The sequence below is a fragment of the Hylobates moloch genome, unplaced genomic scaffold, assembly GCF_009828535.3.
Source record: "Hylobates moloch isolate HMO894 unplaced genomic scaffold, HMol_V3 SCAFFOLD_8, whole genome shotgun sequence".
In the NCBI taxonomy this organism is placed as follows: Eukaryota; Metazoa; Chordata; class Mammalia; order Primates; family Hylobatidae; genus Hylobates; species Hylobates moloch.
This window is the reverse complement of record NW_026652283.1, coordinates 73,404,795-73,428,119: the sequence shown is the minus strand read 5'-3', so window position 1 is coordinate 73,428,119 and position 23,325 is coordinate 73,404,795. Positions and strand designations below refer to the sequence as shown.

The 23,325-nt window shown below is 37.7% G+C and overlaps 1 protein-coding gene across 8 annotated transcripts in view; it reads right to left on the bottom strand.

The window, feature by feature from the left end:
* The window catches only part of ERC2 (ELKS/RAB6-interacting/CAST family member 2), a 901,662-nt gene that overhangs the window by 480,371 nt on the left and 397,966 nt on the right, over window positions 1–23,325 (bottom strand). For all 8 annotated transcript variants that reach the window (XR_009214386.1, XM_058441964.1, XM_058441966.1 and 5 more), the window contains one exon: window positions 16,129–16,322. Coding sequence is in view for 7 of the 8 variants with exons in the window: in XM_058441964.1 (XP_058297947.1) it covers window positions 16,129–16,322 (194 nt within the window). In the remaining variant the exon portion in view is untranslated. The remainder of the gene's footprint in view (window positions 1–16,128; window positions 16,323–23,325) is intronic.

The window sequence follows — 23,325 nt, the reverse complement described above, 5'->3', positions numbered from 1 at the left end:
AGAGAAGAGCACGGAAAACCCATCCTGGGTCCAAGGTGACTCTGGACCCAGGGTTGTGTTATTGTCTCATGAAGCAAGAGTTGGCTCACCTTTCACCCCCTGTTGACTTGGTTCCCCTCCATCACTGCCTTGATGACTCACATTCCACTCCGAATGCCTTTTTTACAGCTTCAAATTACTCATAATTTCTACCTCCTTATAACTCCATTTCTTTACAACTCACATTATTTCTTCATTCTGTAAATGTTTATTAAGTGTTTACTATTTTTGCAGGCACTGGTTGGATAAGACAGGTCTTTTCTAAATCAAAGTTCTACTCTAGACTGAAAGACAGATATTGAACAACCAGGTAAGAGTGTGCCCTATTTTCTAGTGGGAAACTACGTGAACTTAGACAAACCTAACCTGGGCCTGTCTAGCTCCAGTGAAGAGCAAATGATGAAAGTGACATTTAAACTTCACTTGGCCTAGGAAAAAAAATAAAGTTATATCCATGCTTCATACCTCACATTAAGATAAATTCCAGATGGTTCAAAGACTTAAATGCAGAAAATCAGAACATAAAAATACTAACAGACTGTGTCCCCGGAAAATTCATCCATTGAAATCCTAACCTCCAAAGTGATGGTATGAGGAGGTGGGGCCTTTTGGGAGGTGACTAGGAATGGGATGAGTGCCTTTATAAAAGAAGTCAAAGGGAGCCTATTTGCCCCTTCCACCTTGTTCTCACACAGAGAGAAGGTTCTATCCATGAGTCAGAAAGCATGCGCTAACCAGACACTGAATCTGTTGGTACCTTTGATCTTGGACTTTCCACTCTCCAGAACTGTGAGAAATACATTTCCATTGTTCAGAAGCTCCCCAGTTTATATTTTGTTATAGCAGCCTGAACAGACTAAGACACAAATCATAAAATTACTAAAAGAAACTGCAGGACAATTGTTCTTATAGTCTTGTAGTGTGGAAGGGGCTTCTAAGTATGACACAAAATTCAGAAGACATAAAAGAGATGACTGAATACATTTGACTATGTAAAATAATTTTGCAAAGAAAATCTTCATAACAAAAACCACCATTAGCCAAATAAAAGAAAAGTGACAAATGGGCAGGGGGAGCATTTAAAACTCAGATCAAAGACAAACGTATCATTTTCCTAATATATGAAAAGCTCTTACAAATATATAAGAAAAAGACCAATGAAAGAATATGAAAAAGTATAAACACATTTAAACATGTCTATTGTCACTTGTAATAAAATAAAAGCAAATCAAAACTGCACTTAAATGTCATTTTCCACATACCATATTAACAAAGATAAAGTTTGAAGAGCACACTGCACTGGCAGAGTTTATGGAAAAAGAGGCATTCTTACACATTGTTGATGGGTCTGTAATGGTTTAGCCTCTGTAGAGGACAAGTGGTAAGATCTAGAAAAATTATAAGCATATTACCCTGGCAATTCCACATTTAGGAATTTATCCTACAGATATATTCACATACACTTGAAATCAAGTCTATTCAAAGTTATTAATTACAGCAGACTGCATGAGAGGAAAAGACTAGAAACAACCTAAAAGTCCTTCAAGAGGAGACAGACTCAATTAAATAGTATGCAGAGGTGAAAAAGAGTAGAAAGCCTTTTAGATATAGATATGGGAAGATCTCCAAAATAGTTTGCTAAGAAAAAAAGCCAAGGTGTAGAACAGTGTGAATTACATTATACCACTTGCACAGATATCATATTATAAATACTATGGATCTGCTTCTGTCTCTCACGATGCTGCTTCTGGGTGTAGTGCTAGTTACATCCCAGTGCCTGGTACAGAGCAGACATACCATCACTATTTGATGAAAGCAAATAAGTTAATGAATAAAAGAGATACATGTTTAAGGAACACACTTAAATACTTGGCCCATCCTCTAAACTCAATATCAGATCTTTTTATACATGAATACAGAAAGGCAGTAGCTGAATCCTGGATCTCTAGTTCCAGGAAAATTTAAAATAAGTCCTTATATAGGACAAACAAGGATTGCATGAATTAGTTTACATATTTACATATAAAGATTACTTTTCAATAAGCATAAGTTGATTTTTCTATGTTCAATTATTCATATCCCTGGGGTCGGGGGAAGCATGCAGCAGGATGCTGTTTTCAACCTTTTCCTCAAAAATCTTTCAATGGCTTGGGAGAAAATGTCTAAAGTCTTTATTTTGGCAACTCAGGTTTTTACAACTAGAAAAGCAACGGAGGCAGCCGGCTTCTTCTCTTGTATCAATTTCCTACTCTCACCTGTTACTCTTGGCATGAAAATTTTGGTCACATCCATAATCACTGCCACTTACTGAGCATCTCCTATGTGCCTGGACTGTGCTCCACGCTCAGTGTGCATCTCAACCACGTGCACATGAGAGGTAAGCTATAATATAATTGTCTCCACTTTACAGATACAGAGATAGGCTTAAAGACAGGAAGTACTGTGTCCCAAGTGCTATAGCAATGATGATGTTGTTTCTTAGGAGGTGGTCTATTTAATTTTCTACACTGAATGTTCTAACAATAGATAACGTCTTGAATAACTTCGACTGTGAATGAAATATTAATATAAACTAATAATAGGTCTGTGAGAGACAACACAAGTGAAATCCTAGAACAGTGCTTCTTTATCTGCTTAGGAATCCCTAAAAAGCCCCTGCTTTGCGTATTTAGGTGGCAGAAGAGCACCCACACTCAGCAAGGCGATAGGACACCTATCTGCCAATTACCCAGTGAGTGTTTCTCACCAAGACCCATTCATCGCAGGTTATCAGAAGATTCTTCAGTTATTCATTATTATAACCAACTCATTCTCTCCACGGCAGTTATCTGCGAGCAACATATCATGCTGCCCTTGGAACCATCAAACTGACATATGATTAAATAGCAGAGGGCTCTGCAGTTAAATTTAAAACCACTCTCTTACACTTCAACTCACACATCACATCAAGATCTGTTCAGCCACAAGAATATTCCAGTTGACCAACACCAATGGCTGGTGAGAGACTATTTTGTTACTTCATGCTCCCATGTGAGACGGGTGGTGGTTATGTTCTCAAAACTTGAAAAAGGGATTTTTCCAGGACCTAAAGTAAAAATTTGCCAAGCAATTCTATGTATGAAATCCTGCATTCATCCCAGGTTAAAATGTCTCAAGACTTGCTAATATTCACCATTATGTCTTCAAAATTATGGGTGGAATCTCACTAGAAATAGTACATTCCATCAAAACACTGTGAGAATCACACACTTTACACCTTCCACTGAAAAAAGTTACTTAAAAGCATAAATTATTGTACATACAGCTCTGTATATGCCAGTAAGAGAGGTACTTATATTAACATGGCTACCAATCTACAAAAATGCTGGATGAGAAGGTCAATCTGCAAGCTGGAGTTAAAACATGAGTCTCACTGTTCTTGGACTGGAAAAGGAGACACACCAGGAGTTTGAGATCAGTCTGGGCAACATAGTGAGACCCCACCTCTGCAAAAAAAAAAAAATTTCAATTAGCTGTGCATAGTGGTAGGCCTGTAGTTCTAGCTACTTGAGAGGCTGAGGAGGGAGCATCACTGGGCCCAGGAGTTCAAGGGTGCAGCGAGCCACAATCACACCACTGTACTCCAGTCTGGGAAACAGAGAGAGATCCTATCTCTTCTTCTTCTTCTTCTTTTTTTTTTTTCTTAAGGAACCATAGAGGCTCTTCAAGGGAAAATTTATTCCCATCCCCAAACCCAGTCTACAATTTCTAAAACTAAAGTTCTGATGCAAAAATAATTCTATAGAACCCGCTATGTTTGCACGAAGTGTAAATTAGAAAAAAAAAAAAAAAAAGCTTTTTGTCTATCCCAATAAAATAGTTGTACCCAAAGTAAAATCAGCTGATTTCTAGGTTGTTTTATTTTTCATATTTATTTAGCTTAATATTACTACTCTGAATCTAGAGTAAAATGAGAGAGCAGCAAATATTAAAATCATCAAAATCCTCCACAAAAAAATGTTGAAAGCATTTGTTATACATAACAACAATGTATTTTCCTCAGACAAACATACACAGTGCCCACTCATTTTTAAATAGGTTCCCCCAAAATGTAGACTTCACAAAAATGTGACACTACACAGTGTGGAAATTCCAAGCACCTTCACCCAATATGGAAGAAAGTCCAGTCACAGGATGGTTGGGTTTCTCTACAACCTGAGCTAGTATTGTGCATAATGAAGTGATAGAATTCACATTTCATAAGAAAAGCCATATAAAGGAAATAAGATATTATTTTTCTAGAAAGTGATTTATAATAATACTAAGAAACTATTTTTTTTAAATTCCTTCCCCTTCTCAGCATTTATAGAAAAAGCTAACACATCTTGAGAGATTTACTATTTGCTGATATTCATCCATATGGTAGTACCAATCAAAAGCAAAGAGGATGAGAGAAACAGGGAAAAGAAAAGGTTTTAGAAAAAAAAAAAAAAAAAGTACAGATGAATGATTAACTCTTACCAACTTGGTATCTCTTATTCTGGGTCATGACTTCTAAGGCCTACCTGGGGCCATCCTTCAATTTTGCTGTTGTTGTTTCTCCAAGGAATCTCAGACACACACTGAACTATAAAACATTTCAACTACAGTGCCAATTGTGTTCCTTCAGTCTTCACCATTCTAGAGGGTATAGAGTGCCAGAACAGTAACTCAAGCAAAAGCTAAAGAGAAAAACAACATGCAGCATAAAGCCCTAGTTCTATAAATCGGAGCTGGCTCAGCAAAACATTAGTCACGGCAAGTCCCACCAAGGCTAGGATCGGAAAGGTGTAAGCACCAATCCCTGGCTACGCCTCAAGGGTTCAAAACCATTTCTAAATATAGAACCCACTTTATGTTTGCAGGAGTTATAAATCAGGGAAAACAACTTTTTTCCATCCCCAATAAAATATTTGCACCCAAAGCAAAATCAGCCGATTTCTGGCTTTCTACCAGTTTTGCTTGGGCATAAAATTTTCTGACACTTCACCAGAAATGTCAGCATTAGAATAAGGCAGCTTTAAAGAAGGATATAATTTTCTGACCTGTGGATAACCCCTTCAACCCCAACAGGAAAAAGGGGGAAAAGCACACCTGAAACCTGGTTTTTCCAATTGTTAGTATAAATGATACAAATTATTTTTCTTAGTGGCCAAATCCTTCCTTACAGGAAGTATTGGTCTTTGAATTTGGTGAGGGGAGGGATCATGTCAGTTTTACTGCTATATCCCCAACACCCAGCCAGCACAGACTCTCACTTGCAGAAGGATTTGGATGAATAGTCAAGGAAGAAGAGGAAGGAGGAGGCGGAGGAGAGGGAGAGAGAGGAAAAGAAGGAAGTAGGGATTGAAAGTGAGAGAAGTTCAGATGAAGATCTTTTCCCCTCTCCTTTTATTTCTGTCTTCATTTTTCTTGAACTTACAAGCATCCGACTTGATAGAAAACCAATGATATCTTTTCTCAGCGCCTCATGTCTGAAGCCAGACATGACATCCAGTGTAGACAACTCAGCTTCCAGCAAGAGCCCCAGCAACCCTCCATGGGGACAAGGAAAAGAAAGAGTGGGGTGAGACAAACCCAATGGGTGCTCCTTTATTCAACAGCATTCAAGAGCATGACTGCCGCCTCCCATGTGTGGCACAACACACCACACAGAGCCCACACAGTCAGTGGGCTCAGGGAAGGCTTTGGTGGAAGAGGCAACTCCTGCCCTGGCTTTGGAGGGGCAGGATCTGTACAGGAAGAACCAGAGGCATTCAATCTCAGAATGAAAGGAGAGGCTGGCTGGAGAGGGGAGATAAATCTCAGGATGAAAGGAGAGGCCGGCTGCATAGCTGGCAGAACAGTTTTTCCCCAAAGTGCTTCATGGAATATATTCAATGAACACCATATTCAGAAAACCGAGGATTGAACAGAACTGCACAGGTTTCCTTACTGCAGACCTTCTCAGTGCTTTTACTATGCAACTGGAGCTGAAGTGGCAAAAGATCCCATCTGTAAATCAAAATGGATTGATTTAGGGGGTAAAAAAACCAATGCCTTTTCTTACTAACTGTATAAATTTAGCAAAATGTTCAACTTTGATGAACACGTTTCCTCTTACCTAATATGGAAAAAAAATATTAGTCCCAACCTCAGTTGTTATGAGAAGTGAACATTAAAAAGAACACAAAAAAAAGTGATTAATTCAGTGCTGGCACTTAATTAACACCAAATGTATTACTGTTGCTGCTTCTGCTCCTGTTGTTTCTATTATTATTATTATTATTATTATTGCTATCAACCTATGTCATGAATATAAAAAAGAAAAATGTAACACAGCATTTCTTAAATGGTTTGGTCAGTTTTTCATCAGGTATTTTTTGGAAATGCTGGGCCAGCACACGGTGCCTAGCCTATTACACAGTAGGCACTCACTATGTATTTGTGGAGGAGATGGGGCAAAAAACTGACCCTAGCAAAGAACAAATTGCAGGACACTAAAGGGATGCTCTGGGAAAGGTGTTTTTCATTATTTATTTGGGCAACAGGCCTCTGAGGTCTGGGAGGAGTGACTTCATCTTTTGCTAGAAGAATGAGGGATTGAAAACACAGTGTTCAGCTTTGGGGAAACATCACAAAGAGTTTATTTTGGTACAAGTGTTTGAAGTGACTATAATAATGAGCTCACGCCTGCTGCCAGGCGCCAGCCATCAGCTTGAGCCTGCTTGCAGGGCAGTGCACACGGTCCATCACCGACAGCCCCTTCGTCAAACATGTGATGCCCATGTGCAGGCAGGATCCCAGAAGACTTGCTCCAAAGATGGCTCCCTCCTCTCCAAGAGGGGACACTGAGGCCCAAACAAGGAATCAGCTGACCTGGGATCCAAAGTGAGCTGAGGACTGAGAGGGCCTGGGAGAAGTCTATGTCTTCTGGTTTTACTTGGTTGATTCTCTGGCAAGACTTTGAACTGAATCTCAAAGGATACTTTTTATTTTTTTAGTCAATTGCTGCATACATTTTTGGAGATAACCTCATCTGTCATAAGTCACACGCTAACCTCACAAATAGTTACTAGAAATATAAAAGTTTCACGTAAACCCTCCCCCTGAGTACAATACAGAGATCCTGACAAACCTCTCCAGCTTCCCACCTGTTTGTGTATGAAGACATTCTTGACAGACGTGGAGTTTACTGGAGTGGAGACCTGAACAGATTTGGAATATGACACTTGTATTTTACCAAACCCAGTACTTATTATCTGTCCACCTGAATTTAAGCATGAGAGTCTACATAGAGTTTGAAGAGGAAATGAAGTAATCTGAAAAAGTAGTTGGAGGGAGAACTTCCCATGGAGTCCACAGCACACAGAAAAGTCTCAAGAGTTGCTGCAGTTTCCAAACTTCAGATTAGGAGGTGGGGATGTGCAGGGCAAACCGTAAACTATGGTAAGAAAGACTAGATACGATTTTTCTTTTTTTTTTTTTTTTTTTTTGAGACAGAGTCTCGCTCTGTCGCCCAGGCTGGAGTGCAGTGGCGCGATCTTGGCTCACTGCAAGCTCCACCTCCCGGGTTCACGCCATTCTCTTGCCTCAGCCTCCCGAGTAGCTGCAACTACAGGTGCCCACCACCACACCTAGCTAATTCTTTTTGTATTTTTTTTAGTAAAGACGGGGTTTCACCGTGTTAGCCAGGATGGTCTGGATCTCCTGACCTCATGATTTGCCCACCTCGGCCTCCCAAAGTGCTGGGATTACAGGCTTCAGCCACCACGCCCAGCCGATTTTTCTAAAATACATGATATGTGTATATACATACACACATATATATACATATATGCACACACATACTATGTATCTCAACTGTATGCCATATAAAGAAAGTACATAGAGATCCTGCATTCAGTTCAATTATTACATTTAATTTTATTTTAACTGGTAAACCTGGAAGTCATTGGGAATAAAGCACAGTTAATTCTGGACACTTGTCAAAGTTGAACAAAGCTTCTAGGACTCTAAAGACTTTTTGTTTCCAAGAGGGCAGAGCTGCCCAATTCTTCCTACACTAAAAATATAACCAGAGATGATTATTCACAATGATTGCACATTTTCTTCATCATGTTCATTTGAGGCAATAGGTTAAATGATATTGGAATGATATGAACCTTGATGTAACTCCTATAGTTCATCCAACTAGATTTGGCATGTACATTTTGCCACACCCTATCAACACACCCTGCCCCTTGTCCAGAGAACCACTGGACACCCATCACCCCTTCCAGCCCTATCTTCTGAGAGTCAGAGTTCATGTTCATTCACCATGAAATAGGAAAAAAAAAAAAAAAAAAAAAAAATCACACAATAAAGTTCCTAGAGCATAAAAAACCACAGTAGAGTATAGGTAAAAAACTAAAGGCCCTGACAGGAAGCTTGAGGTGTGAGAGCAAAAGGGATCCCTGGATCTCAAGTGCTTCAATACTAAGAGGTACAGGTTAGGGCAGCAAAGGGAAGGCAAAAGGAGGGGGATACAGGCGGGCAAGGAGAAAAGCTTCAAACTTCATTAAATGAGTGGATCAAAAACTTGGAGAAAAGGTTTGGATGCATGTTTCCAAGCCTTCCCCATCCCCCCCTTCCCTACCGCCCATTATGATGTCTGTGTTTCTGCACATAGATGCACCAGATTTGTTCTGCTCCAGAAAGTAAATTAAGAGTCATTAAATTTGAGAATAAGAGCAGTTCTCTGGGGGTCATGCTTTTAATCTCTGATCAGATCTCTAGGAACTTTTGAGAATGAGGCTTCCCTGCAGCGCGATGAAGTTGAGGCAGTTCTTGGGGGATACCCAGTGTGGTATGTGAGAGTGGCAGAGAAGTATTCAAGGACTATGAGCCACCAGGATTGGAAGCCAGCAGTGGGACAAAATCAGTAGATGAGCAGGTTTGTGTATAAAGACATGCCTTGGTTTGAAATAACTTGGTACTGTAGTCAATGGATTGGTCTGGTGGTTTGGGTAATGGGGCAGAATAAAGGGTTGCGGACCCTGTGTACAGAGAAGAAAATAATATCACTTGCCTCTCAATAGAGCAACTATACTGACTGCCACATTGATGTGATGCTTTCTTTTTTTGAAGTTTAAATAGCCTCAAATCCTAGAATGAGCATCCTTTAGTAAACTCGTTGACTGAATGATAAACAAATCACTACATATTACTATGTTTTATTGGAAAGAGAAGTTGTCCTTGACTTAAGGAAGAAGAAATTATGGGCTTGGGCCTCCTACACTGGAGGAATCAAGCCTGGGATGCGTTTTCAGACAAAACGCCTATTTCATTTCTTAATATTGGGGTACACACAGTCAACAACAAATCAAGTTTTACACTTGGTTCCATATGCTATGCCCTAGGTAATTAAAGTATGCCTTATGGCTAATAAAAACGAAGTTACAAAGTTAAAACCAAAACAATGTCAGGAAATAACATGTGTGTTCAATATGTTACTAACACATTGATAATTTTCAAAAGTGACTTTTTAAAAAGTATTATAAATCTTTCAGAACACAGTGATTTATTAAACGAAAAGTCTGAACAGTTTGCACTATTAAATTTAGCATTTAAGTTGCTGTGTCATGGGCAGACATTTTGTTCTCCTAGGTTAAATTTAGCATCCTGCATTTTGTTTTTATCCACGGCTCCACGTTGTATCATCCTGCAGTCAATTTTCTGAACTGCTCAGGAGAAATGCACTGGGGAGTTATCATGAAAATTTCTCTCATGGATTTTATAATCCAGAAATAGAATTAAATAATCCAACAGTGACTTATTTCCATCTTTTTCCTTGCCTTTTCCCACCTATACATCCTTTTCATAAAATAAACCTTCCCAAGGCATGGAATGAAATGAGCGGGGGAAATGCAGTGGCAGAGGAAAACCATTTCAGAAACGTGTTTGTTAAACAAGTGCAAGCCATAAATTGAGCTTAGGAGGGAAAGGCAGTTAGAAGAAAAACTGAAATTACTGACCTGAGAGTCAAGCTGATTGGAGCAAGGGTGAAAGCAGCAATTTGGAGGATAAGCAGAAAGGAAAAGGGATAGCAAAAGAGAATAAAAGGAAGGAAATGCATTAGTTTTAAACATATAGCCAACAGATGTTATATCAGCAGGTTTATAACGAAATGAAGCAAACTTTTATCTTATATTACCCCCAAAAGCCCTGGGCACACACTGTAAGCTGTTGTATTAAATATCATACCGAAGAAACTGGTATCTGCTCTGATAACGTATAATTACAAAAAGCACTGATGTGAACCAGAGGTGTGCTCCCACAGCACAATGACAGCATCAGCCCTTCTCTGGAGGAATATTTATAGAGAAAGTTCCTATCTGTGTGCATATAAAATTTTATTATTTAATAAACTGAAATGGAAACTACTAAGGTATCAGAACTGGGCAAGGGCTCATGTCAGAAAGATTTTTATTTGAACCAGTAAGTTGGATGGTTATATCCTATGAGATATTTTTCCTTCATCCCTGAAAACCAAAAGGAGCTGAGCAATTTGGCTTTCGGTTCGGTTCAAAGATTTCCATTTTAGATGCTTACAGAGCACTGCATGTAGCAATGATCAAAGACCCCACGAGGAGGGCTTTTGGTGGTGTGCCACCCACCTATCAGCTTCCGCAGCAAGGACAGAGTAACTTCCCAAGCTGAGAGTAATTTTTTTCAGTCGGAAAAATGAAGTTCCAACTTCATTACTGAAAATATCAAGTTATAATACTTTTTAATTTGTTTGTATAAAAATATCTAGCATGCCCGTCTCATTGGTTAAAACAATAAACTCTATTGTCAAGCAAAAAAAATAAAAACAAACAAACAAACAAAAAACCATATTCATCTTCCAGGCTACTACAGGAGGACATAGTGGACATTCATTGTGTTAATCTGTAAAATGCCCTTTGCAAAAACAAAGTGGATAAACAAATACTTTCCCAGCTTTCTGCTCAATGGGGCCCCACCATTCCACACTATAAAAAAGCAGTTTTAGGTATTTCACATGGGAAGGAAAAACAAAACAAAATAAAATAAATCCTCAGGATAAAGCTTAAGCTAGAACATTTCAAATGAAAACAATGTTGACTATAATGATACAACTGAAAGAGAAAATTTAAGATTAACCACACAGGGAAAGTGTTGATTTGATAATCCCTTGTATCTGAAATCCCCCTGCAGAGTGTTTTGTGATCATAAATGCGCAACTGATCGAAAATGAGAGTTATGTCAGGACACGATCACTGTGGGGACTTTGGCAACACTGGCCCCAGCTGCCATTTCAAATCCTTCTGGATCGAAGGTAATTAAATCAAGGTCCGTGGCCAAGCCTTAGGAAATCCTAAACTGAAATAGCAAGCACACATTTCAGATGTAGTTGCCTCTTTCACGGGCTCCTAGTTTTCATCAAATTCTCAGAGGTGTCCGTGATGTCCATGACCTTCCCCAAAAAGTTGCTAGGAATGGCATATAGCCATCTGCCACTTGTTTTCAAGAAATTCTTTCAAATACATTAACAAATGTAAGTGAAAATTACTCGGCAAGAAACATTTATATCAAAACAAATAAAACTGGCATCAGGTTTTTTCCATGTACCATGAAACTTCTAAAACATATTATCATAATTTAAAAATAATAATAACACTTAAGTTTACGTTTCGAATGGAGCTCTGAAAGGCATCAAGGAAATTATGTGAGTACATTATTGAGCAAACCAGAAGAAAAAATAACATTCTCTTCCTCAAACTTAGATAAGGCTCTTTTAGGCATCTAAAATGATTTCTCAGTGTCCAAATGTCTGGTGATATTATTTCTCCAACCAGATAATTAAGTGGAAGTCTGTTTTCCATTCTGATGTTATGTCTTACGAGTGGAACCCCCAGGGATCCAGCCTCCTCTCTGCATTGGGGAGGTATGTGATTGAGGGCTCAATTTGGGCATTCTCCATCCTCTAGACAAATACCAACAAAATCCCTAACATATTTAAGATAATTACATGAAAGATCACCCAACTGATTCCTTCCCATGGGCGGGATGTGAGAAATATAGTGGCAGCAGGTCTTACTTGACAGATTCTATTAACCTCTCTCTTTCCCCTAAGTCACCAAAGGATTAATTCTGAAACTGTAAATAAAACTCAGAGACCTTGATGGGCACTGACACAGAAGCACTGCATATTTCACTGCCTCTAAGGTTTAATTAGCCACTAGGTTGTGTAATATACGTGACATCTGACATTGGGGATGGAATAAAGACTTCAGCTGAATTTGGACCAACTCTCAGAGACTTGCTCAAGGCCCACCACCCACCTAGTAGCAAACTCCCCTGAGCTGCCTGCAGTCCAAGGCAGAAGCTCCCCACTGGGCCGTGCAAGAGTTTACAGGCATAACTGCACGTGGGACCACACTAGAGCAACATGCACTTTAAAAAGCAAAATCTTTAATGGCTGATGAGAAACATCACTCACATGGAATTTAAGAGGTAAATGCATTGTGTAAATGCCAGCCATGTGCTATCTGGAATGGGAAGATTAACAGAATAGAAAGTAAACACATACTGCCTTCTGAGAGAGGAGGGGGCCAGCGTCAAGGTTGTCTGAGTTATTCCTAACCCTGTACCTTTTGTTGCATACAATTGAAGTTCTGGAATATTTTAGAACATTTGCTCCTTTTAAAAGAGGTCCTTTCACTCTGGTAGGTCACATTACAAGCCAGAGACCACAAATTTATGTCAAGTTCAATTTTTGGTTTTCAAAATTACAAATTTAATTGCAAACATTTCTCCATGGCTCCAAAATGAAGATACACGTCACATTGCTAAGAACTCTTTAGTTCTCAATATTGTGAGGTATGAATTTTGTAGTTTTATCCAGCAAATGACAATATTGCCCAATTTGAAAAAGGCTGCTTGACAACTGGAAGAAGACGTTTTGGTCAGAATACACATATAGCACAGCAGATAATGCTTCAGAAAGGCAGGCCAAGGCTGAGCCCTTTTTTTCCCAAGAAACTTCCCCTCTGAATCTCCACCCCCACCTCCTTAGGGGCCTGGGCTGGGGCTGAAGCTCAGACATTTCCCAGACAATGCTCTGCTGCCGGACGCAAGACACCGGCAGGCAGAGTACTGGGACAGACTCAGGTCCCACCACACGTTTTATGAATTACAGTGCCTGGGAGGCATCAGCTTTAAGGGGAGGCAAAGGCAGAGATAAAGAAAATGTGCAGAAAGTACATAAAGATAAATGCCTGTAAAATCACTGCTGCTTTAATGCATTCCATACTGAAGAAATAAAAATCTGAATATTCTTGATGATTTAAAGGCAATAGTGTCCAGCTAAGATCTGTTTGTCCAATTAGACCATTAAGATGTTTATATGTAAACATTTATAGTAGCTTGTCCTGATTTTCAATTACAGTTCTGGGGGGCTGGTTTAGTATAGAAAAAATGCCATCTAAACTGAAGCACATCACTTTCTCTCCTGTATGCTAATAAAGAGGCAGATCTCTTGCAGCCCAGCAGCAATGCCTGCTCAGGAAGGCTCTATGCTGGCTGCTTGACTGTTTAGTGCTGCTGTACTAGCTTCTTTCTTCTGGCCCATTAGTGGAAGGGATTGTTCTCAATGGCTCATCTGTCAGCCCTGAGTTCGAATCCTGACTTAATTCTTATGAGCTCTGCAACCTGGAGGAAGTTACTTAATCTGTATAAATCATAGTTTCTCATCATAAAATGAGAATAATGACAGTTTCCGTATTGTGGGTAAGACTAAAAGGTACACAGTATTGCAAGTCAAGTGCTTAGCAGAGTACCTGGCACACAGTGAGCACAGAATATACATACAATATACATACCCTAGTATTACAAATAAAACTACTATAATTTTTAATATTATTATCTAGGGCATCCTCCACATAGCTCACCGCTTCTCAGAGCAGTGGACTAGGAATCAGGAAACTCACAGTACAGTTTCACATCTTTCTGACTATAGGACCAATCTCAGGAAGGTCATTTAACTTTTCAAGATCTCAGTTTCCTAATCAACGAAAGAGACATGATCATAACTTTCCTGTGATCTCATGTCAGTTTTTCTAAGAAAAATTTTGGTTCTAAAATGTAGTTCCAAAATAGATCCATCTACAATCACAGTGCTCCCCACTTTTTAAGAACCAGCAGACTAGCAGAACACCCCTACATTTTACAATTAAAACAAAGCCCTTTAAGGATTCTATTTGGGATAGTTACCTCAGAAAACGAAATCCTTGACTTTACTGCTAAAAGTGGTCACAATGAATAAAAATCAGATTATCGAACTAATGCTAAGATTATGAAGAGAAATATTAATTGATTTGGAATTTGAATGTACCAAATATTATACCTGAAAATGTTGAAACTTTATTGGAAATTAACCTATTTGTTTAATACAGAGACAAAGTTGAGATTTTTTTTTCTTTTCTTAGAGAGAGGAATCTTGACCCCAGGCTGGGGTGCAGTGGCTCATAGTTTACTGCAGCCTTGAACTCCTGGACTCAAGTGATCCCTCTGTCTCAGCCTTCTGAGTAGCTGTGACCACAGGCACACATTAACATACCCGGCTAATTATTGTAGATACAAGGTCTCCCTGTGTTGACCAGGCTGGCCTCCAACTCCTAGGCTCAAGCCATCCTCTCACCTTGGCCTCCCAAAGTGCTGGGATTATAGATATGAGCCACCATATCTGGCCTTAAGAATTTGTTTTAGCATTTGCTCATAATGATATACATGTTCCACTTTACCTGGGGACCAATTGCTTGCAAAGCATCATTTGAATAGGTTGTTAGAGATTCACTCACTTCTAACAAGATTCAAGGCCATGAAAGGCTAAGGACAGATGATTGCCTGAGTCCAAGAATTGGAGACCAGCCTGGGTAACACAGTGAGACCTGACCTCTACAAAAGATTTTTAAAAATTAGCCAGGTGTAGTGGTGTGCACCTGTAGTCCCAGCTACTCAGGGGGCTGAGGCAGAAGGATCACTTGAGCCTAGAACTTTGAGGCTGCAGTGAGTTGTGACCATGCCACTGCACTCCAGCCTGCAAAGCTGGCAAAAAGTAGAGGCGAAATTTGAACTCAGGTCTTTCTGTCACTGAAGCCCATGATCTTTCCACAAGACGATAGAGAGCTACTCTGTGTATGTCTTGAAGTCCTTTAGGGCCTCACAAGTGTCTCGATCAAAGCTGGCTAACATTCACAGGTTTGTTCAAAATTTGGTGATCTCTTCCATATGGACTGAATCTGGGAAAGACAAATTCTGCCTTATTGCTGAACCAGTAAGAAATCTGTAGAGGTTATGGAGTTATGTAAGATTTTTCAGAAAGTTTTTTCCTTACATGAAATACAGGAAAAAACATTGATAGCAAGCTTATTTTTAGCATCTACACTATACATAAATACAATATGGATATGATTTATCTGAAAATCTAAATACTCTGATGCAACACTCCCTGTTTTTACACAGAATTTGCTATCATGCAGGACCTATTCAAGTATATGTATTTAAAAGGTCCTCTTAAGAGATAAACCTCCAGGATGAATTTGTCGTGATGTGCCAAGAGACATCCAAAGGATATGAGCTCCTTCCTTCTTCCCCTATCTTGAATGAAGAACTCCCAACTATATTCTTCGGTTTTTTTTGTTGTTGTTGCTGTTGCTGTTGTTTGATCAAGACAAAACTAAACCACAAATATTTACCTGTGATGGGAAAGAACTGAGGTTTTGGGTAGTCAGAGCCCCAGTTTCTTACACACGTCGCTGGAAACATGCTAGATCATGGACATCACTCAAGAAAGTTGACCACTATTTTCTTCAACACTGAAGAAGTATATAATCCCTCAGAAGATAAGCCAATTGCATTCTTAGTATTCCACAGAAACGTCATCTTTCACAGGCCATATTCCTCATTTGCGACTTGTTTCTAACTTGTAATATGAACGTACAGTCCAAATCCACCACAACCAGAGATGGGCAACCACGTGGTCCATGTTCTCTCACTGCCAACAATTTATATAACTGTAAAATTTACCTCTCCAGTTCTGCGATCTTCTTGTCCTTGTCATTCTTCTCATTCTCCACCTCTTTGAGGATCTCCAGCAACCGGTCCACTTCCGCTTGGGCCTTGCCACACTCGTCTCGGTAGTAAGACGCCTCTTTATCGAGCTGTTTTATTCGGTCTGCAAACTCAGGGTTCATCCTGGAGTCATCTTCAATATTATGTGCCTTCAATATTACATTTTTAAAGAATGCAGTTAAGACAACAATTTAGAATGATAGATAATGCTGTCACCAATGGCCCAGAAATTAACTTTGGAGAGAAAATCACCACCAAGATTTATGGGTATATCGTCAGTGAAAAGGCAAAATAGAAAAATCACACATTTCAGCTACCTTAGAACAATGTTGATTTTAAAATAATATTAGAGTTTCACAGGGGCGTTTCTTTGATTATTGATATTTTGTTCCATTAAATGTTGCTATTTTTAGCTTTTCTTTCCACCAAAAAGTAGGGTTAGATACTGTGATGTCTTTATTCCCGGTCATTTGATACGCAGACCTAAGACAATTCAACTCCTCACAGTTAAGGAGGTGATTCATACAAAATGCTTCCATTTCCAATACAAAGACACCAAAACAACACAATATTGGATTATTTTCCAAGAACTACCAAGGGCATATGTAAAGCCAGATAACATATAAGAGACTGATTGACTAATAATTGAACATGTCATTCCACTGAGAAATTTCAGCAGGAAATATAGTTTGAAAGGAGGCTTGGAGGTGAGGAAGGGCTTTCCAGCTAACAGTTATACCCATAAATTCTCATTCTCTTAAATAAATTTAACCTAAACCAGGAGGAAGATGAGCTAATTCATAAACAAGTACACAGACGAGAATCTGCAAACACATGCATGGGTGGGTGGCAGCTTCACACACAAGAAAAGACACAGGCAACAACACAGCAACAACATTGCAGAATAATTTGCAGCCAAAGTATTTGTGGGTTTGTGTGTGAGAGACTGCGTTACAGCTTTTTTTTTTCCCAAAATAAACTTTTGGCTGAAATATTCCCAGACAGATAGAAATAACACTGCACTGCAATGTTTTGCCTACCCCTTGTTTCCCATTATTCCTAATTGACTTCTTCAAAGAGCAGGCAGGGAAAAAACAAGTAGTTTATACAACAGTGCACATTCAACATAGAAAGTTCAGATAAGTCATATATGTATGTATCTCCAAAATCCATGGGTGACATAATCAAATGTTAACAAGTTATAAGGACTTAAGTTATTCTGCTGTCTTGCTACATGGAGCAGATATTTATTGCGTTTTTATATACTTTTTTGAAAATTTCCGGGAAAAAACAAGGCAAGCAAGGTACAGCTACTGTGGGATTGAATGAATCATGCATGGTTAGAAAAATTAATACTAATACTACGGTTAGAAGGTTTGACAGTCTTTGCAATGATATAATAGAAAAAAAATTCAAAAATTAGTATAAATAAAATAAATTTCATATGACAAAATAATCATTTTAGAAATAATATTTTTGCATGTAACATATTATTTAAGCATGAGGATAAAGGGGAAAAAGTTGCTTTCATGTTCTTAAACCTAAGATTTCCTTATTTAAGAAATAAACTCAGTTATATAAAAAAAGAAAAATATGTCAATTCAGCACACGATCAGGTACTGCTTTATTCCCTTTTACCAACATTTTTCAGAAAACATTTATTTTCATTTATTTACTATGCACTCTATGTTTCATTATAATAGATTATTAAACTTTTTCAGTACAATTAAAATAATCTGAACGAGAATCCTGAGCTAATATACCTTTAGGAGTATATTTATCTAATAATTTCATTTTAAGCTTAAGTAATGAATAAATTTCCTAATCTCCACTTTAAAAATGTAGAGCAGAAATTCTATTTTAAAAGAAAGTAACTACTCCACATACCTGCTTCTATTTGTGATAATATGAATCATTACTTTTGTTACAGAAAAGCATTTAAAATATACAGCTTTTAAATTGCTAAAGAAAAACTTGGTGTTAACCTCTCTTTCACTTTTATACTGTATTACCATTCTTTCACAGCAGTTAAAAACCTTTTCATGACATTTCTTGAACTATCCAAACAATGCTATTAAGATTTTTAAAAAAGAATTAATGAACTGAGTAATGAGCAGCTGGAAGCACTCAAAACAAATGAATACATGTATTTTGATTGCCTGTTTCTTACGAGAGTTAAAACTCCTTTCCTGACGCTGATTTTTAAAAGTTCACAAATAGCTAGCAGTTAGCTGCTGTGGCTTATTTTGGTTGTTTTTCTTATTGTTATTATTATTGTCCGTTTTTAATAAGTGGGTACAGGATTACTAGTTGCAAGACCAAGATTTTAAAACCAGTCCTGCATCTTATATTTACATAAGATTAGGCAAATTAATTAGCCTAAAAACAGTGAAAACTACAAAATGACAAACATGGGGGGAGATATTATTCACTTTTGTTTTTATTATAATTATTATTTCATAATATGCATCCCAGAAATACAGCTTATTATTCAGCTAAGTTAATAGATTTATTTGATTTTCATTGACAAGATACTACATACTCCCTAAAAAAAAAAAAAAAAAAAAAGAAAAGAAAAAAAAAGCCTCCCTGATAGGTTTACAGAGACAGCATAGTCTGCTAGTGATAGGTATGTACACATATTCCTTATTTTAGCTCCATGAAGAAAAGATGATTATTCAACGCCACTTTTCAACAGTGGGTGAAATCAGATGAATTCATAGTCTTTTCAAACCAGTAAGTAAGTATGGTGAAAGGACTCATGGGATGTTTAGAGGCACAGAAAGCCCAGGAAAAAAAGTGCCTGAATCTAGACAGTACCACTGTTGACATCATTTGATGCTGAAGTTAGGTCATGTTATTAGAATGAAGACCAGAGCCAAGTTTATGGCTGGCCTGGTATCTATTATTAATAGATCACACTTCGAGTGCTAATGGGACTTTTAAAATAAATAGACAACCTCAGCCGGGTGCGGTGGCTCATGCCTGTAAACCCAGCACTTTGGGAGGCCAAGGTGGGTGGATTACAAGATCAAGAGATCGAGACCATCCTGGCCAATATGGTAAAACCCCATCTCTACTAAAAATACAAAAATTAGCTGGGCATGGAGGCATGTGCTTGTAGTCCCAGCTATTCAGGAGGCTGAGGCAGGAGAATTGCTTAAACCTGGGAGACAGAGGTTGCAGTGAGCCAAGATCATGCCACTATACTCCAGCCTGGTGACAGAGCGATACTCCATCTCAATAAATAAATAAATAAATAAAATGAATATACAACCTCAAGAATACCTGTGAGTTAAATCTCTCTATCTCTGTATCAATATCTACTGATTTCCAGGCAAAAGAACTTATGTCAAGCCACTTTCAATCTTGGTGCCAGAATTGTTGGGAGGGCTATTAAAATATCATTTAAATGTTTTTAAATCAATTGAAAGCTTCAAGAAAAAGTCATATAAAGATGACAGGGAAACCGCTGCTTCTTGGATGATTACTAGGGTCCATGTAAAGACTCAATGAAAGAGAGTTTCACATGACTGGGAAGGCTGGTGAGTCCCCAACTAAGCTTAGGTATTGGAGGCAAAAGCCTCTAAAGAATTTACAAAAGATATTGTACATAACCAGCTCTATTCAGCCTGAGTCACAACTTTTCAGAGGATGGGCTGAAATTTTTAACTAGTAACCAGCATGAATGTGTTCTACCATGATCTACAGACATGAGTGATTCTATACTAAATAAAATAGTGGAGGAAATTGAGCTTATTAAAGCCAATGCTTCCTTCAAAATTATAAGTCCTGAGCTTCCTCCAAAAATGGAATGAAATAAGCACTTTATTTGCATTAAGGCAATATTCTCGCCTTTTCAAGTAACAACATGAGTTCTTTAATCTGGACTAGCAGCTCCTGATAGAGATCAAAAGTAGGTAACAGACTTGTATCTAACATACTTTAGACACTACAGCGAAAAAAGCAGATTTGAATAAATCATGATCAAAGTAAATTCCTGCCATGGCATTCTAATGCATTCAAGACACAAATTGAAAATGCACAGTAATATTTTTCCTTAAGAATCTGTTGGTTTGCAATTAGCTCCCCAACAAGGTCTGGGAAGGCTTGCCCATTCTATACTTCTAAGGAACATCAACTTTGTCCTCCTGTTTTCATTAGTCAGGAATTTACCTCTTAAAAACACAAATTGGTGTGAATTTTCTTTTGATGGTTTCAGATCTAATTTACCACGAATATAGCAAGCTCATCGTCACTTTCAAGGACATCCACCGTCATTAAAACTAAAGGAATATCAATAAGCATTCTTTCATTAATATAGAGATTTAATTCCACTGATTAAACAGGTCAGTTTAAAGGCAAATCCAGGTATCTGATTCTGCTCAAAAATATTTCTTAAAACATTTAGAGCAACTCTCAAGCATCTTATAGAAACACAAAAAAATGGGAAAAGGACATTTCAGAAATGTCTGCATTGCACACTACATCAGTAAGTTTTGAGGGACTCCCAATTATGTTTCTTGTATTTCCATATGTAAGGAAATTTCCCCACAAATGGGAATAATCAAAACAAACTCTGGAGCCTCACTGATGTGGGCAAGCCTCTGGGTTTTGATGTGAACTGACTTTGAAAGCCTAGATCAGGCATTAAGAGGACTCTGAGCACGGCTTGGGATGAGCAGTATATTAACTTATAGTTATAATAACCTAGTAGTTATTTTAGTGAAAGAATTTATAACTACTTCAGGAAATAAGGCAAAACTTCAGATTAATACTATATGTAAATGAAAGTTAAGAAGCCAAAAACGGCTAAAGCCAAACTATGGGGTTGTCAAGTATCAAAATCATACAAGTTTATTTACATTTAATCTTATAAAGACTGGTCATTGATTATTTCCAATAAAATGGCAGTTCATCATTCCAGATCCCTAGAAAGGAAAGTATTAACTTTGGTCCAGAAACCTGCTGTAAAACAAGGCAGGGAACATTCAATTATTACATTATATAACACGTTCCCTTTGAAATAAACCCTACCAATTTTAATTAAAAATCATTTCCCTCAAAATAAACAAATAATTAATCACGACCATAAAATAAAAGCAGAATGTTAATGAATGTATTTGATGACTTTTCTTCCCTGCTGTTTCTGGGTTTTAGCAATAATTTGCTAAATTTAGGCAGTGTAGAAATATGATTCTTGATTGTGGCATGTTGGTGGTTTAATGTCTATTGACAGCGCTTTAATATTCCTTTCATATCTTAACAGCAGAACAGGGTATAGAAACTATTTTAAAAATTATATTTGACTACAGTCTTCTAAAAGAAATTTCAATCTTCTCATAATTCTAAGTTACAAACAAAATACTACATTTTAAAAGAAAATTTTAAGGTGATTATTGAGTTATAATATTTATATTATATATATGTTATATATAACATATTATAACTCTATAATAGACTGATATAACTCTATTATAGACTGATGAAACACACATATTATTGTTTAGAATTAAGAACCAAGGGAAGAAAAAGAACCCAACTGAAGATAACCTGCACAATGTTATAATAATAAGACAAAACTCCAGGAGTAGAATGATAGTTAAGTGGCAGAAAGGTTATAAAAAAAAATAACAACATCAAGGCAAAACTTTAGATTCCTAATTTAGAAAATTAAATTTCATTTAAAATATAATGAATCAATACCAGGCATCACAGCTGAGCCTAAATAATACATTTGGAAATTAATAATGATGTATGTTGAAATGTCATACATCTTAGTTCTGTTTTTTTTTTTTTTTTTTTTTGGTAGAGATGGGGTTGGCTATGTTGCCCAGCCTGGTGTCCAAATCCTGAGCTCAAGGGATCCTCCAGCCCTGACCTCCCAAAGTGCTGGGATTACAGGCACAAGCCACCACACCCAGCCCCTATATATCTTAGTTCTAAAGGAAATTATTCACTCACAGTTCAAGCTAACTGCATTCAGAATATTCAAAAATTTGCGTATTAAAACAACCATACCAAAAAAAATTCTTTTCATAGATGAAACAAATAGGATACGTATAAATAAATATAAATAAATATTCTTACATCTTTCTTTTTCTCTTTCTCTCTCTCTTTCTCACACACACATACACATACACACAAAAGAACAACTGTATGCTTAATACTTTTAAAGATCCCTCAAACAAAAACTGTAATTATTAATGTAATCCTTTTTAATTATGGGATTTCCTAAAATTAGCAACGTAAAGAACTGAGGTAATTATCTGGATGTCCTCAAACAAAACATGTGGCTTCAAATGTTGAGTATTATTGCAAATATTAGTTGAGTTTTCTAGACACTGAAAGCTTGGATCAATTATAGGGTATGTGTTTGTGTGTATGCATGTGTTTACACATGCTATGTGCATGCCTGGAATTATCTCTTAAATAGTTGTAACTTTCCACTGTGCTGGGAGATAAGTGGTTTAAGAGTGAGTCGAATGCTTTTCAGAAATAGGCTTTAAAAAATCATAAAAATAAACTGCTATATCCAAACAATGACTGTGAAAGCATTTATAATTCAGCCCATTATGTTCCTGGGATTATACTGTCCTGTAATGACCTACAAAACAGGAAGACCTCACTGAACATTAGCAAGATTTTTTCTATCTCTCTGGAATGAAAAATGCCTGCTTTTTGGCTTTTGTTATGTTTTTTGTAAACACTTATGTAAAATGTGAGCCCTGCTAAATATGTGTTGAGAAGAGATAGGATTTCTTCAAATGGATAACTACGAGGCACTAGGTACCCCAAGTGTGGGGAACATCAGAGGGGTCTCAAATGTGCCCTGGCCAACAGCAAGGTTGCACCCAGTGCCTCCAAATCAGTCATTTGCCTTTTAGCAACAAGGGTATTCTATTATACGAAGCACTAAATTGAGGGACCCAGAAGGTCTAAAGATTTATTAAAATGTTTTGAAAGACTCCCGATACCATCTCTGCATACAATGACCACAAGGGCTACAGCAAACAAGGTATTTGAGACTGATGAAACACACATATTATTTGTTTAGAATTAAAAACCAAGGGAAGAAAAAGAACCCAACTGAAGATAACCTGCACAGTGTTATAATAATAAGACAGAACTCCAGGAGTAGAATGACAGTTA